General features: G+C 40.1%; 1 protein-coding gene across 2 annotated transcripts in view; it reads right to left on the bottom strand.

The window, feature by feature from the left end:
* mmp24 (matrix metallopeptidase 24) overlaps positions 1–18304 on the bottom strand; it is a 105925-nt gene extending 87621 nt beyond the window's left edge. Inside the window, exon 1 of one of the 2 annotated variants that reach the window (XM_014131593.2) lies at positions 17952–18304. In XM_014131593.2, coding sequence (XP_013987068.1) covers positions 17952–18077 — 126 coding nt within the window. In that variant the 5' untranslated portion in view covers positions 18078–18304. The remainder of the gene's footprint in view (positions 1–17951) is intronic. The other variant, XM_014131592.2, reaches the window with a different exon arrangement.
* Between the last annotated feature and the right edge of the window lie 228 nt (positions 18305–18532).

Below are 18532 nucleotides of genomic sequence, written 5' to 3'. Positions count from 1 at the left end.
AACTCAATTTAACCTTGCGCAATACCCTAGATGCAGTTGCACCCCTAAAAACTAAAAACATTTATCATAAGAAACTAGCTCCCTGGCCTTCCCTGTGGCTCAGTTGGTAGAGCATGGTGTTTGCAACGCCAGGGTTGTGGGTTCTATTCCCACGGGGGGCCAGTACGGATTATTTTTTTTTTTAAATGTATGAAATGAGATGAAATGAAATGTATGCATTCACTACTGTAAGTCGCTCTGGATAACCTGTTATGGCTAGGGGGCAGTATTTTCACGGCTGGATAAAAAACATACCCGATTTAATCTGGTTACCACTCCTACCCAGTAACTAGAATATGCATATACTTATTACATATGGATAGAAAACACCCTAAAGTTTCTAAAACTGTTTGAATGATGTCTGTGAGTATAACAGAACTCATTTGGCAGGCAAAAACCTGACAAGGTTTCAGGCAGGAAGTGGCCTGTCTGACAAGGTGTCGTTCTTCTTGTCTCTGTTTATTGAAGAGTGAGGATCTTAGCTGTCCCGTGACACTTCCTACGGCTGCCATAGGGTCTCAGAAGGCGGTAAAAAGCTGAATCGTGGCTTTGCAGGCTCTGGCTGAAACAAAGTAGCGCGTTTGGGTAGTGGCTGGTTACAGTACTGTGAGACTCAGGCGCGTGCCCGCGTCGACCGAAAGCTTTGTTTACTTTCCTCAGTTTAGCTAAAAGGAGATTCCCGGTCGGAATATTATCGCTTTTCTACGAGAAAAATGGCATAAAAATTGATTTTAAACAGCGGTTGACATGCTTCGAAGTACGGTAATGGAATATTTAGATTTTTTTGTCACGAATTGCGCTATGCGCACGACCCTGATTTACCATTTCAGATAGTGTCTGGGACGCACGAACAAAAACGCCGCTATTCGGATATAACGATGGATTATTTTGGACCAAACCAACATTTGTTATTGAAGTAGCAGTCCTGGGAGTGCATTCTGACGAAGACAACAAAAGGTAATGAAACTTTTATAATAGTAAAGCTGATATTGGTGAGTGCTAAACTTGCCGGGTGTCTAAATAGCTAGCCCGTGATGCCTGGGCTATGTACTTAGAATATTGCAAAATGTGCTTTCACCAAAAAGCTATTTTAAAATCGGACATATCGAGTGCATAGAGGAGGTCTGTATCTATAATTCTTAAAATAATTGTTATGCTTTTTGCGAACGTTTATCGTGAGTAATTTAGTAAAATGTTAGCGAATTCCCCGGAAGTTTGCGGGGGGTATGCTAGTTCTGAACGTCACATGCTAATGTAAAAAGCTGGTTTTTGATATAAATATGAACTTGATTGAACAAAACATGCATGTATTGTATAACATAATGTCCTAGGGTTGTCATCTGATGAAGATCATAAAAGGTTAGTGCTGCATTTAGCTGTCTTCTGGGTTTTTGTGACATTATATGCTAGCTTGAAAAATGGGTGTCTGATTATTTCTGGCTTGGTACTCTGCTGACATAATCTAATGTTTTGCTTTCGTTGTAAAGCCTTTTTGAAATCGGACAGTGTGGTTAGATAAAGGAGAGTCTTATCTTTAAAATGTTGTGAAATAGTCATATGTTTGAAAAATTGAAGTTTTTGTATTTTAGAGGAGTTTGTATTTCGCGCCACGCCCATCATTGGATATTGGAGCAGGTGTTCCGCTAGCGGAACGTCTAGATGTAAGAGGATAAGAGCGTCTGCTAAATGACTAAAATGTAAATGTATACAGAAAATACACGAGCTCTGAAGGAAGCTTCCAGAAAATTGGAACAGAAATGGCGCCACACCAAACTGGAAGTCTTCCGACTAGCTTGGAAAGACAGTACCGTGCAGTATCGAAGAGCGCTCACTGCTGCTCGATCATCCTATTTTTCCAACTTAATTGAGGAAAATAAGAACAATCCGAAATGTATTTTTGATACTGTCGCAAAGCTACCTAAAAAGCAGCATTCCCCAAGAGAGGATGGCTTTCACTTCAGCAGTAATAAATTCATGAACTTCTTTGAGGAAAAGATCATGATCATTAGAAAGCAAATTACGGACTCCTCTCTAAATCTGCGTATTCCTACAAAGCTCAGTTGTCCTGAGTTTGCACAACTCTGCCAGGACCTAGGATCAAGGGAGACACTCAAGTGTTTTAGTGCTATATCTCTTGACACAATGATGAAAATAATCATGGTCTCTAAACCTTCAAGCTGCATACTGGACCCTATTCCAACTAAACTACTGAAAGAGCTGCTTCCTGTGCTTGGCCCTCCTATGTTGAACATAATAAACGGCTCTCTATCCACCGGATGTGTACCAAACTCACTAAAAGTGGCAGTAATAAAGCCTCTCTTGAAAAAGCCAAACCTTGACCCAGAAAATATAAAAAACTATCAACCTATATCGAATCTTCCATTCCTCTCAGAATTTAAAATAAAAAGCTGTTGCGCAGCAACTCACTGCCTTCCTGAAGACAAACAATGTATGTGAAATGCTTCGGTCTGGTTTTAGACCCCATTATAGCACTGAGACTGCACTTGTGAAGGTGGTAAATTACCTTTTAATGGCGTCAGACCGAGGCTCTGCATCTGTCCTCGTGCTCCTAGACCTTAGTGCTGCTTTTGATACCATCGATCACCACATTCTTTTGGAGAGATTGGAAACCTAAAATGGTCTACACGGACAAGTTCTGGCCAGGTTTAGATCTTATCTGTCGGAAAGATATCAATTTGTCTCTGTGAATGGTTTGTCCTCTGACAAATCATCTGTAAATGTTGGTTTTCCTCAAGGTTCCTTTTTAGGACCACTATTGTTTTCACTATATATTTTACCTCTTGGGGATGTCATTCGAAACATACTGTTAACTTTCACTGCTATGCGGATGACACACAGCTGTACATTTCAATGAAACATGGTGAAGCCCCAAAATTGCCCTCGCCAGAAGCCTGTGTTTCACACATAAGGAAGTGGATGGCTGCAAACTTTCTACTTTTAACTCAGACAAAACAGCGATGCTTGTTCTAGGTCCCAAGAAACAAAGAGATCTTCTGTTGAATCTGACAATTAATCTTGATGGTTGTACAGTCGTCTCAAGAAAAACTGTGAAGGACCTCAGCTTTACTCTGGACCCTGATCTCTCTTTTGACGAACATATCAAGACTGTTTCAAGGACAGCTTTTTTCCATCTACGTAACATTGCAAAAATCTGAAACTTTCTGTCCAAAAATGATGCAGAAAAATTAATCCATGCTTTTGTCACTTCTAGGTTAGACTACTGCAATGCTCTACTTTCCGGCTACCCGGATAAAGCTCTAAATAAACTTCAGGTAGTGCTAAATACGGCTGCTAGAATCCTGACTAGAACCAAAAAATGTGATCATATTACTCCAGTGCTAGACTCCCTACACTGGCTTCCTGTTAAGGCAAGGGCTGATTTCAAGGTTTTACTGCTAACCTACAATGTATCACATGGGCTTGCTCCTACCTATCTTTCCGATTTGGTCCTGCCGTACATACCTACACGTACGCTACGGTCACAAGACGCAGGCCTCCTAATTGTCCCTACAATTTCTAAGCAAACGGCTGGAGGCAGAGCTTTCTCCTATAGAGCTCCATTTTTATGGAATGGTCTGCCTACCCATGTGAAAGATGCAGACTCTGTCTCAACCTTTAAGTCTTTATTGAAGACTCATCTCTTCAGTAGGTCCTGTGTAGTCTGGCCCAGGAGTGTGAAGGTGAACGGAAAGGCTTTGGAGCAATGAACCGCCCTTGCTGTCTCTGCCTGGTCGGTTCCCCTCTCTCCACTGGGATTCTCTGCCTCTAACCCTATTACAGGGGCTGAGTCACTGGCTTACTGGTGCTGTTCCATGCCATCCCTAGGAGGGGTGCGTCACTTGAGTGGGTTGAGTCGCTGACGTGGTCTTCCTGTCTGGGTTGGCTCCCCCCCTTGGGTTGTGCCGTGGCGGAGATCTTTGTGGGCTATACTCGGCCTTGTCTCAGGATGTTAACTTCTCTAGGGCCGGCGGGACGAAATCGTCCCACCTACGTAACAGCCAGTGGAATCCTGTGGCGCGTTATTGAAATACCTTAGAAATGCTATTACTTCAATTTCTCAAACATATGACTATTTTACACCATTTTAAAGACAAGACTCTCGTTAACCTGTTAGGGCTAGGGGGCAGTATTGACACGGCTGGATAAAAAACGTACCCGATTTAATCTGGTTACCACTCCTACCCAGTAACTAGAATATGCATATACTTATTACATATGGATAGAAAACACCCTAAAGTTTCTAAAACTGTTTGAATGGTGTCTGTGAGTATAACAGAACTCAAATGGCAGGTCAAAACCTGAGAGATTCCTTTACAGGAAGTGGCCTGTCTGACCATTTCTGGAACTTCTTTGCCATCTCTATCTTTTACTAAGGATCTCTGCTCTAACGTGACACTTCCTACGTCGTCCATAGGCGCTCAGAGCCCGGGAAAAACCTGAATGTCGTCATCCCAGCCCCAGGCTGAAACACATTATCGCCTTTCTCAAGTGGCCGATCAAGGGACTCTGGGCTTAGGCGCGTGACCTGACCGCCCCCGTCTTTGTGATTTTTTTTCCTCTGTTTGCCGAAAAGGAGATTCCCGGTCGGAATATTATCGCTTTTCTACGAGGAAAATGGCATTAAAATTGATTTTAAACAGCGGTTGACATGCTTCGAAGTACGGTAATGGAATATTTAGAATTTTTTTGTCACGAATTGCGCCATGCGCACGACCCTTCTTTACCATTTCGGATAGTGTCTGGAACGCACGAACAAAACGCCGCTATTCGGATATAACAATGGATTATTTTGGAACAAACCAACATTTGTTATTGAAGTAGCAGTCCTGGGAGTGCATTCTGACGAAGACAACAAAAGGTAATCAAACTTTTATAATAGTAAATATGATTATGGTGAGTGCTAAACTTGCCGGGTGTCTAAATAGCTAGCCCGTGATGCCTGGGCTATGTACTTAGAATATTGCAAAATGTGCTTTCACCAAAAAGCTATTTTAAAATCGGACATATCGAGTGCATAGAGGAGGTCTGTATCTATAATTCTTAAATTTTCATTCTTATTATTTTTGTGAACGTTTATCGTGAGTAATTTAGTAAAATGTTAGCGAATTCCCCGGAAGTTTGCGGGGGTTATGCTAGTTCTGAACGTCACATGCTAATGTAAAAAGCTGGTTTTTGATATAAATATGAACTTGATTGAACAAAACATGCATGTATTGTATAACATAATGTCCTAGGGTTGTCATCTGATGAAGATCATCAAAGGTTAGTGTTGCATTTAGCTGTCTTCTGGGTTTTTGTGACATAATATGCTAGCTTGAAAAATGGGTGTCTGATTATTTCTGGCTTGGTACTCTGCTGACATAATCTAATGTTTTGCTTTCGTTGTAAAGCCTTTTTGAAATCGGACAGTGTGGTTAGATTAACGAGAGTCTTGTCTTTAAATAGCTGTAAAATAGTCATATGTTTGAGAAATTGAAGTAATAGGATTTTTAAGGTTTTGAAAATCGCGCCACAGGCTTCAAGTGGCTGTTACGTAGGTGGGACGAATTCGTCCCGCCTAGCCCATAGAGGTTAATCTAACCACACTGTCCGATTTCAAAAAGGCTTTACAACGAAAGCAAAACATTAGATTATGTCAGCAGAGTACCCAGCCAGAAATAATCAGACACCCATTTTTCAAGCTAGCATATAATGTCACAAAAACCCAGAAGACAGCTAAATGCAGCACTAACCTTTGATGATCTTCATCAGATGACAACCCTACGACATTATGTTATACAATACATGCATGTTTTGTTCAATCAAGTTCATATTTATATCAAAAACCAGCTTTTTACATTAGCATGTGACTAGCATGTGACTAGCATTCCCACCGAACACTGCCGGTGAATTTACTAAATTACTCACGATAAACGTTCACAAAAAACATAACAATTATTTTAAGAATTATAGATACAGAACTCCTCTATGCACTCGATATGTCCGATTTTAAAATAGCTTTTCGGTGAAAGCACATTTTGCAATATTCTCAGTAGATAGCCCGGCATCACAGGGCTAGCTATTTAGACACCCAGCAAGTTTAGCCTTCACCAACCTCCGATTTACTATTAGAAAAGTTTGATTACTATTGGTGTTCTTCATCAGAATGCACTCCCAGGACTGCTACTTCAATAACAAATGTTGGTTTGGTCCCAAATAATCCATTGTTATATCCAAACAGCGGCGTTTTGTTCGTGTGTTCAAGACACTATCCGAAAGGGTAAATAAGGGTGGCGAGCATGGCGCATTTCGTGACAAAAAAATTCTAAATATTCCATTACCGTACTTCGAAGCATGTCAACCGCTGTTTAAAATCAATTTTTATGCCATTTTTCTCGTAAAAAAGCGATACTATTCCGACCGGGAAAGCCTGTATACGTACAAAGAGAGAGAAAATAAATACATCTCGTGCCCTCGTGCACGAGCGTGAGTCTCAGAGTACTCTGACCAGCCACTATCCAAACGCGATAATGTGTTTCAGCCAGAGGCTGCCTCGATATCATTCAGCTTTTTCCCGGGTTCTGAGAGCCTATGGGAGCCGTAGGATGTGTCACGTTATAGCAAAGATCCTCAGTCTTCAATAAAAAGAGCCAAGATGAACAACAACTTGTCAGACAGGCCACTTCCTGCATGGAATCTTCTCAGGTTTTTGCCTGCCATATGAGTTCTGTTATACTCACAGACACCATTCAAACAGTTTTAGAAACTTTAGGGTATTTTCTATCCAAAGCCAATACTTATATGCATATTCTAGTTACTGGGCAGGAGTAGTAACCAGATTAAATCGGGTACGTTTTTTATCCGGCCGTGTCAATACTGCCCCCTACCCCCAACAGGATAAGTTGGTGATTGAAAATATCCCTTTAGTGGTGTGGGGGCTGTGCTTTGGCAAAGTGGGTGGGGTTATATCCTTCCTGTTTGGCCCTGTCCGGGGGTATCATCGGATGGGGCCACAGTGTCTCCTGACCCCTCCTGTCTCAGCCTCCAGTATTTATGCTGCAGTAGTTTATGTGTCGGGGGGCTAGGGTCAGTCTGTTATATCTGGAGTATTTCTCCTGTTCTATCCAGTGTCCTGTGTGAACTTAATTATGCTCTCTCTAATTCTCTCTTTCTCTCTTTCTTTCTTTCTCTCTCTCAGAGGACCTGAGCCCTAGGACCATGCCTCAGGACTACCTGGCATGATGACTCCTTGCTGTCCCCAGTCCACCTGACCGTGCTGCTGCTCCAGTTTCAACTGTTCTGCCTGCGGCTATGGAACCCTGACCTGTTCACCGGACGTGTTACCTGTCACAGACCTGCTGTTTTCAACTCTCTAGAGACAGCAGGAGTGGTAGAGATACTCTCAATGATCAGCTATGAAAAGCCAACTGACATTTACTCCTGAGGTGCTGACTTGTTGCACCCTCAACAACTACTGTGATTATTATTATTTGACCATGCTGGTCATTTATGAACATTTGAACATCTTGGCAATGTTCTATTATAATCTCCACCTGGCACAGCCAGGACTGGCCACTCCTCATAGCCTGGTTCCTCTCTAGGTTTCTTCCTAGGTTTGTGCCTTTCTAGGGAGTTTTTCCTAGCAACGTGCTTCTACACCTGCATTGCTTGCTGTTTGGGGTTTTAGGCTGGGTTTCTGTACAGCACTTTGATATATCAGCTGATGTAGGAAGGGCTATATAAATACATTTGATTTGATTTATTTGATGATACAATAAAGTAGTAACAGTAGTATCTATGAAGCCCATGTGGTGCTGTGGAGGTTCAATTTGGGATTATGAAGTAAGTTAACACTTTATATTAAGTTGCCCTTATTATTATGGAACTAACACAGTAATAACTGTGTTAACAACATAATAGTTACATAAGTTTTACTATGCCATTTACATGGTAATAGGGTTGTTGCGGAATCAGGTATTACACAATTGGAACAAGAAATGTGTAACCACACATTCACTTGCTGAAGGTTACTGCACATGTGTACAGTAACTACCAGGGCCATGCACAGACCTTTCAGGTTTTTCAGAAAACCAGTCAGTATCTGGTGTGACCACCATTTTGCCTTGTGCAGCGTGACACATCAATGGCTGTGCGAAGTTGCTGGATATTGGCGGGAACTGGAACACTTTGTCGCACAAGTCGATCCAGAGCATCCCAAACATGCTCAATGGGTGACAAGTCTGGTGAGTATGCAGGCCATGGAAGAACTGGGGCATTTTCACCTTCCAGGAATTTTGTACAAATCCTTGCGACATGGGGCCGTGCATTATCATGCTAAAAATGAGGTGATGGCAGCAGATTAATGACATGACAATTGTGTTCATTGTCCGTAGCTTATGCCTGCCCATAACATAACCCCACTGCCACCATGGGGCACTCTGTTCACAACATTGACATCAGAAAACCGCTCGCCCACACAACGCCAATACACGCTGTCTGCCATCTGCCCGGTACAGTTGAAAACGGGATTCATCTGTGAAGAGCACACTTCTCCAGCGTGCCTGTGCCATCGGAGTTGAGCATTTGCCCTCTGAAGTCAGTTACAATGCCGAACTGCAGTCAGGTCAAGACCCTGGTGAGGACAAGAAGCACGCACATGAGCTTCCCTGAGACGGTTTTTGGCAGTTTTTGCATAAATTCTTTGGTTGTGCAAACTGAGTTTCATCAGCTGTCTGGGTGGCTGGTCTCAGACAATCTCGCAGGTGAAGAAGCCGGATTTGGAGGTCCTGGGCTGACGTGGTTACACGGTTACATGGTCTGCGGTTGCGAGGCCGGTTGGACCAGTGGCGGTCGGTGACGTTTAAGATAAGGAAGGACATTTTTTTTGTTATGAGCATGGCCTTATTTCTGTTAGAGCATATTGGATGACTGTCATTAATTTTCCATTCATCCAGCTCACTGTAACATTGATAGGTTTAGGCTACTACATGATACTCAAATATCTATCATGAGGTTGCTACAATCTAGCTTATGAATGAAAGTTCACATGCACAGGACGAGAGGAACATTTTGAGTAATCAAGGTGACAGATTCAATACCGCTTTGCACACTCTTGCCTGCATCTAGATGATCTAGGGTGTAATCATTAGTCCAACAGTTGCAAACGAGAGTTTCTATTGGACAAATTCAGGTAGGTTTATCCCTGTTTCGTTCTGTTTGCTTCCGTTTAAGAAACGCTTTTCAACAGAATCGGCGAAATGAATATACTCCTGATCACACGCAAACACAGTTCACTTTCTACATCATTGTAACCATATTAGCTAACATCATACTTAGTCAACATATCTAGTAGAACTTATGCATTAGTAAACCTGCTACAATCCTGCATTACAGTCATCAAGCAGTTTAGCAGTTACACCAGCTGGCCCAGGTGGCAATAAACAAATAAAACCAAAAGCTTAGCTTGACTTACAAGAGTTCCAGTGTTGGATAGCCATAGCCAGCAAGCTAACATAGCATCCCTCTCTGTTTAAGTAGGCTAAACTGGCTAGCTGCATTCACTAGCTAAGTAAAAGTGAAAAAAAAAAATGAAATATATTTTCTCACTTTCTCTCTCTCTCCCGTCCTCCTCTGAGGAGCCCCCACTGGGTTGGACGTACTGCCAAATTTTCTAAAACGACATTGAGGCGGCTTATTGTAGAGAAATTAACATTAAATTCTCTAGCAACAGCTCTGGCGGACATTCTTGCAGTCAGCATGCCAATTGCACACTCCCTCAAAACTTGAGACATCTGTGGTATTTTTTTGTGTGACAAAACTGCACATTTTAGATTGGCCTTTTATTGTCCCCAGCACAAGGTGCACCTGTGTAATGATCTTGCTGTTTAATCAGTGTAACGATGTGCCCTGAGAGTTGGGAAGCAAGTTCAGGGAGGGAGTGTTTTAATAAATAAACGTAACATAATACAAAACAAGAAAACACAAACAGACATGGCACAGAAACCGAAACAATGACACCTGGGGAAGGAACCAAAGGGAGTGACATATATAGGGAAGGTAATCAGGGAAGTGATAGAGTCCAGGTGAGCGTAATGATGGTGACAGGTGTGCGTCACAACGAGCAGCCTGGTGACCTAGAGGCCGGAGAGGGAGCACACGTGACAATCAGCTCCTTGATATGCCACATCTGGATTATCTGGATTATCTTGGCAAAGGAGAAATGCTCACTAACAGGGATGTCAACAAATGTGTGCACAAAATTGGAGAGAAATAAGATTTTTGTGCGTATGTAACATTTCTGGGATCTTTTATTTCAGCTCATAAAACATGGGACCAACACTTTACATGTTGTGTTTATATAGTTTTTCAGTGTACATATTGCAGCTTTAAAGTGCCTCCTAAAGACATGATTGTCATTGGGAAAAGAGGGTAGGCTATCAACTCATCAGCTAGCTCAATTTTTTTTTAATGATTGTGATTTATTTTAATATAGCCTAATTTTCATAATCTTCTAACTCATGATATATGGCTAGCTGGCTAGTGGCTTGTGTGGATATTTTAGTATATGGTGGCTAGCTAGAGTCTATACCTGTGTTCAGTGCTTAATTTGTAAATCAGGAGGTGCCCGAACAAAATGCGAGAGGGGGGTGACCTGGGGAGCTCTGTGGTACCAGAACGCGTGAAAAAAAAATCCACCTTTATTAAAAAATATTACATGCAAATCATCGCATTTGCTTAGTGGTATAAAGCAGTAGAGTAACGTTAGAGGCGTTTACAGAAGTTGCACACAAGGGGAATTTTTTTTGTAGCCTAGGGTCTGGTAAAAATGTAGCCTTTTATACTGTAAACATATTTCATACAATTCTGTCATTTTACATTGAATGGAGACTGGCTGAATCTTTTTAATACTGCACAAATGATCAACATTACAGGCTGATTGACAAACTGAGATCAATAAAAACAACCTTGTCTTGAATCCATCAATAGCCTAGGCCTAGGTGTGTGGAAACACACATATGGTTCAAAATGAGGAGGAAATTATAGTCCTTAAAAAACGTTCCAGTTTCTCTGGAATAAAAATCCTCTCTCTCTATTGTTTTACTTTATAAAACAACCTATTTGGAAGTTCAATATTGTGAAAGGCCGGTTTTGTCTTCATGCTCTTCAGTGACAGATTTGCTGTGTGTTCCCGACTGTAGTCTATGCCTTGTTATTGGGCTACGCACAATCCACAGCTAAGCTATTTAAAAAAAGAAGAAGCTATTGATCCTCTGTGGCTAAATTATAGGCCAACTCGTGGTGTAGTAGGCTATTCTAAATGATTACATTTCTTTCTGAACAGGCAGCAGTAACTATAACTTTGGTACATTTATTTCAATGTATCAGGGGTACTCTAGCACCTTCCTGCGGCTATGGTTATACAAGGAAATAAATGAAGTGCTGCTGCATGCAGAGAAACACTCTTTTCATGCCACTTCTTAACAGCTACGACCAGAAGTGACTTTTTGTATCAGGTTAGGAGAACTTATGCAGGAGTTTAGGAGAATGAACGTAGCAGGTTAGGATAATTAGGTTAAGGTTGGGAAAGGGTTAGCGAAAATGCACTCCTAACCTGCTACGAAAATCACTTCTGGTAGTAGCTGTATCGAAGTGGCCTGAAAAGAGTTTGCAGGTAGGCTATCAGCCAACCAGACCGAATATTGATGATGATGCAAATCAAGCGTTATCAACTTTTAATCAAATGGTATGCTGCTGTGGCAGTACTGTTGAAATTTAAACTAGGTATAAAGCAGTTCCACTGCTTTATATCAGTGGGATACCAGGTGGGTGTAATTAATTATCAGGTGAAACAGAAAACCAGCAGGCTCTGGACCTCGTATGGGTAGGAGTTGAATACCCCTGCCCTATACCATGTCAACATGTTTTCCAACATTACAAAATCATCATAAAACTTGTGAAACATTTAGTTAACAATACTATTTCACTATTTTGAGATTTACATTGTACTTTTGCACATTACAAACCTTTATAATAGTGATGGGGAAACAAAGCTTCCTGAAGTTTTGTCTGCAGAGAGTGTAAGAGATTAGTGTGACAACTCTTCCTGTTGAACTCTCATTTATAAAAATCATTAAAAAAACTCACAAAACATTTAGTTTGCATTTAGGTTTACTATTTAGTGATTGAAATTGTACGTTTGCACATTCAAAAGAAAATATATAAATTTAGAAGCCAGAGGAACGCTGGGCTCTCACATTGAGGTGACAAATGTATGTATTTGTGTAAAAAATAGGGACCACAATGGAAATAAGTCCCTAACTTTACTGTGCATTATGTCACTTTTTAAAATCTTTATGTATATATGTAATTTTTTACTTACAAATAAAATCAATCAATCATTTCAAACTGTGCAGCTGCCAATTGATGAATGGAAAGAGAGATCTGTTACAAAACACCAAAAAGTTCAGAGAATGTCAAGCCAAGCCTTGTATACTAGATAAGCCTAAAAGGTAGGGAGGATGTATTTTTTTGTTTGTCGAGATTGATATAGTCTAATTATTGTGGTGTTGAAAACGCAAACCATAATATTGAAATGCCTGAAGTCGGTATGCTTTGTTTATTGGTTCTGTGCATTGGCACAGAAATCTGTTGGTGGAAAATTCATTGCATATATTTTATATCTTTATAAATATGGCATTGAAATGTTGAAAATCTGATTTCCCCCTTGCTGATCATTGACTCTTATCGTAGTGTAATGAAACAGGCAGGGAGAGTGAGCTCGTCTGTGCTGGTCGGTGAACCTTCTGGCCCGTAGCCCTGCGTGGCATCGACTGTGCCACAAAAGCATGCTGAAGTGGCAAAGTCAATATCCACATTTATAAACATAGGGTCGCTACAGTTATTCTAATTTGTGGTCATAAAGATTATTTTGAGTTAATTCTATGAGGGGGGAGGGTGTTCAATTTATTTTACAGTACAAGGGGAGGGTCATGCAAAAATATTTGTAACATTGGGGAGGGAGGCGCAATTTTTTTTAAGACACCTTGAGTTGAACTGGCTCTTCCCCCTCAGTAACTTTCACTCTGTCCCTTCAAGGTTTGTTATGTGCAAAAGTGTAATGTAAGTCTCATAAATAGTGAAATAATATTGTAAACTAAATGCTTTATGATGATTTTGTTTATTAACATGGAAAACATGTTGACATTAGGCTATCAATGGCTAGCTAGGCATCTAGCTAGCTACATTTGTGAATGATGGGGAAATGATAGCTAGCTAACTGGCTTTACCATCCTGTTTTTACTAACTAAAATAGTTATTGCTTTGAGTCTGAAATGGGGAATTGAATTTGAATATTTCGAATATGAATCATTGTCAAATCCATGAAAGAAAAGTCAAACTGAAAAATGTTCTCCTGTCTCATTATTTCTCCTGATTAGCCTAGTGTCTGCAAAGGTTTGTACATTGTAACTACAAAGTAATTAATTAAAATGTCACTTCATTTTGTAATACGTTGCCTGCTCCTGGTTAAGGACATTTTAAATACATTGTCACGTCCTGACCAGTATAAGGGGTTATTTGTTATTGTAGTTTGGTCAGGGCATGGCAGGGTGTGTTTGTTTTGTGTTGTCGGGGGTTTTGGGGTATTGTTCTTTGTTTTGTATTTCTATGTTCTTTCTATGTTGTGTATTTCTTTGTGTTGGCCTGGTATGGCTCTCAATCAGGAACAGCTATACATCATTGTTGCTGATTGGGAGTCATACTTAGGTAGCCCTTTTTCCACCTGTCTTTTGTGGGAAGTTGTTTTTGCACTGCTGTGTATAGCCTGCAAAACTGTTTAGCTGTCGTTCATTCGTTTTCTTGTTTTTGTGTAGTGTTCAATAAAAGTTAATATGAGCAGTCAGCTACCCGCTGCATTTTGGTCTACTCACTACGACGGCCGTGACATACATGTATATCCCTTGTAACAACATTGTAATTACAAAGTTGGTTGTTAAAGATTGTTACAATGTAACTAAAAGGGTTATACCTAACATTCTCATGTCTCCTAATTTATCCTGTTTAGCCGATTCTCTGCAGAGGTTGTTACATTGTAACTAAATAGTAATTATATAGATTACACCCTACTAGGCTTCACTTTACATTAAGTTGCTTACTCCTGGGTAGGTGGTTAATAATTACAAGTATATCGTATTTAACTACATTGTTCTTACATTAAACTTGATTTGGTATAGCCTTTCATCCAGGTCATGACATAGAAACATAGTAATTAAAAATGAACTGTAGTTAATGACAGGATGGGCCTTGTTACAATTGTTGTTATCAGATCCCAGCCGATTTATCAATCCTGGTATTACATTTGGATTTGATGGTAGTGGCACCATGTAGTTACTAACAATGTCCGATTTTGGTTCGAGTTATTACATTTGTAATTCACAGGTGACTTCCAAACATATTTTTATAAAAAATGTGTTACATAGTGGAACAAGAAAATGTGCAATAACATCAGTAGTTACACATGTGGAATACATTTCAGCAAGTGAATGTGTAATTACACATTCCTTGTTCCAATTGTGTAATAACTGATACCGCAACAACCCTATTACCATAGTAAAACCTATACAACTACTATGTTGTTAACACAGTTATTACCACTGAATGTAGCGATTGACTATGATGTTCATGATAGAGCAGCATTTTGGCTAGTTGTAAAATCTTGTATTTGTTGGCAAGATCAGTGGCATTTTTTAAATTGCCTTTTGGCACAAACTATGGGAGAATGATTAACAGACAAATGGTTGTGGTGGTATCTTGATTCCAATAAACTGTGCAAAACTGCATTGTAGATGACAGCAATACATGGTAATGAGCTAGCTGAGTGAATTCGCATGGATTTGACATATTGAAACAACCTTCTTTATACTATTTGGGGAGGAACATTCTCCAAAGATTTGCCATCTTTCCAAAACTGGCAGCAGCCTATGGTTTGTGCACATGCAAAGGATTTGATCAAAGTGTAACACAAAGCAGACAAAATATCAAACATACTAACATTGCGCTCTAAAAAACAGAGGTAGAGACTACTTTGAAGACAAAGACTAGTAACATACTGCAGTTTTAGACTGTATTAATATAGGGGGAAAAACTGTATATCTAGCTGAAATGTATTTTATAGTATTCAGCTCTTGAGATTTCCAGTTTGGTTGGTGGGTACATCATCCTCAAATAGACAGCGGGAAATAAACATCTTACAGTTACTGTACTGTGGCTATATAGGCCAAGTGTTTAAATATTACACAACTCATTGCAGTATCACTGGATTCCCAACAACCCAGTTTTCGGTCTAATCTTACCAAACTACCATGAAACCCTTGCTATATCATAACCTAACTGGCTGATTTCCAAACTGCCTGACATGCATTCAAGAAGTCAACGTATTAGATCCAATCCAGAGCAGCTACCAAGCTACAGTACCACATAATTCTACTGACCAGAAAGTGTTAAAATGATATTGCAAGCATAAAAGCTTCTGTCATCATCAGTGGATATTACACCACATGACTGAAATGATCGAGTCAAGCACTATGCCCTTAATGCAGGTTACATAACTCCCAGGTCGACTTTATTCTTGTCTTTTATTCGATGTGTGCACTCAGGGCATCAGTGATGTTCACTGATCAATTACTGCAAGTACAGTACCAGGGAGAACCAAAAAATCTGCACGTCTGGAGCTGTACAAGATTGCGTGAATTCAGTGTGAATGTGAGTGATGTGAATTTAGCTTGCTGAACTTAGTAACCATCCAAGTCCTATCCTTTCCCTCAGCTGTTTTGTCTCCCTCTTGATTTGATTTGGCCAGGTGGCAGGATTCAGGTTAATGTCAGTAAAAGCCCCCTCTGAATCTTGACAGTGTCAAGTCATCTCTCATCAAACAGCCAATGCCAATTGATAATTAAGCAAACACTGGTCAATCAATTATATTTACTTGGAACGAGATGGCGGTGTCATCTAGGCATACAGCTGAACAAATAGGCTTATTGTTAGCAGTACAGTATCCTCAAGATAAACACTGAAATATATAAATATGATTAAGAATACATGCATACTCTGAGCATACAATAGAAATAATGATGTGTGTGTGTGTGGGGGGGGGTCAGAGAGAGAGAGGAAGCATACTAGAGAGTCCATTGTAGGCTATCAATGGTGATTGACAACATATCTCTAAATTGTTTATTTAATTACCTATAGTCTGGCTGATGGTCATGAATTCTATAATAAATCGTGACATTTCTATAGCCTTCTAAGGGAGCTTAATGTTTGTTTTAAAAGGGTCCTGCATGATTATCAGTCTGCTAAATTCACTAGGCTATAACAGCAGCTTATTCTAGCCTGGTAGCCAGATGTGTTTCTACTTTAGCCAACTCCTTTGTCGTTGTCATGCCTAACAAAGGAGAAACAGATTTAACCACCAGGCTAAAGTTCAGCCATGACACAATAATCTCAGGTACGCATGTGATGTCACAGAAAAGGATCGGGTGAGGATTATGCTAAATGATGGACATTCATACATCATAAAAAGAATGTCAATGACGTTTCATTCAATTGATTTAAAGGCAGCGGGACTGACATAAATAATCAAAAGCCCATCTGTTCAGTTACTCTCTGTTTTTCATGTTCCCATTTTTTTATTTGTTGTACTCATCATACTGTCCACACTCACCAGCCATTCTTTGTCAAACACTTATAAAATAACTATCTTTGTGTGTGTGCGTATCATCCTGAGATCGTTACATTACAAGTAATTGGAAAGGCTTTCACTGCAAACAGCTTATTCAAAACACAGCACAAACTCATATACAACTCTATATGCCACCAGTGCCCTCCCTACTAGCATACAACTCCCTGCTATTGCAATAAATTATGGAGGAAGCTATATTTGGAATCATGTAACAATTCTGCATTCTTTGTTCTGTCCAAATGAAAACAAAGCACAGGAGGTTTTTTTTCTGTGTGGAAGGACCTATTTTATTTGCAAATTGTTGATATGTTGTTATTGACAAAATACCTTATGATAATAACAGTGTTTTAGAAAACTGGGAACACTATGAAAGGTCTAATGTTTTTGTAGCTTGTGCTTCAACTCATTGTGCATATCATATATGCATTTTGACTGTTGTGTTTAGCATTGACCCACGTAACCTTGATTTTAATAATAGTCATGTTTAAATCAGCTCCAAATATGGGAAACCATATGTTTGCTTGGGGACATTAAATAAAACAGTGATACCGAATTGGAATTTGCTACATGTGCTGTGGCGCAATGATTCTCCTCTTCAATGCAAGCAAAACATACAAACAGTCTCTTTGTATTGTCATTTGTCATTGCAACCCATATACTAGGCTACCACTAGTGGATGAATATGCGACTGGAAAGGATATAAAATTCTCATTGCGAAATGAAACTTAATGATCGTGAAGGCAGCTGTGTTCATCAACAATAAATTCGACGGACAACAGCGTTCAATGTTTTCTCACATGCATTCAAGTGAATATGTGTGGATGAGTTGAACATGTAGATCTAGGTCAATCTATAGATGTTTTGAGGTGAGGTGATACATAGGCTAATGCCACTAAAACCTCAATAAATAAAATGGTAGAGCTGCCTGACATCTTGTTTATGTGGTATACTTATTTTGATAATTTAATTGTTATAGAACTGTTATTGTAGTCTAACAGTTCGGATAAGGTATTCATAAACGATACGCAGAAAAACATTCAAACGCACGATTTTATTTTATTTCCACCTGCGCTATAAAGAAGCGCAATACAGTGCTGTGCGATTTTGCCCAGTCCGTTTCGGTAAGGATGCTGTATAGAATAAATCAATTGCATCCCCGTTCGTGCATCTGACCTACCTCAACGATGAACGTCTTCTCTTCACCACAGACCGAGACAACCCAGAATAAAATATGAAAGTAGCAGGTTTTCCAGCAAAAACCAGGGAGCCCCGCTTTCCTCCTCTTCACTCCAAGCCCCGCCATGACTGTCCCCAAATTCCCCCCTCAGCCCGCGTTTGAGTTCCAGTCTTATGTCCTGTGTCCGTGCTTCATTCCCAGGAAGAATGATTACCTATATTTCTCTGGTTGAATTTCAACGCATACCAACCGCTATTCTCGGGCTCTCATTGCGCAGACCCTGTTCTTAAAGCGTCACACAAAACGGAAGGGATTTAAGCCTGCACTCCAATGCTTAAACTGTAAACCGGGAGGTGCCAGAACAAAAAGTCAGCGCGAGAGAGGCACTCTGAGGTAATAATAATATATATCATATATATTTTTAATAAAGCAGTGCATGCATATCATCACATTTGCTTGGTGGCATAGAGCATTGGAGTAGAGGTGCTTCCAGAAGTTGCACAAATGGGAGAAAAAAATTGTACTTGGGTCCAGGAAGAATCTGGCCTTTTATAAACACATTTCAAACAATTCTACATCAT

Source organism: Salmo salar, chromosome ssa12 (genome assembly GCF_905237065.1).
Source record: "Salmo salar chromosome ssa12, Ssal_v3.1, whole genome shotgun sequence".
Classification (NCBI taxonomy): Eukaryota; Metazoa; Chordata; class Actinopteri; order Salmoniformes; family Salmonidae; genus Salmo; species Salmo salar.
This window is presented reverse-complemented; position numbering and strand designations above follow the sequence as displayed.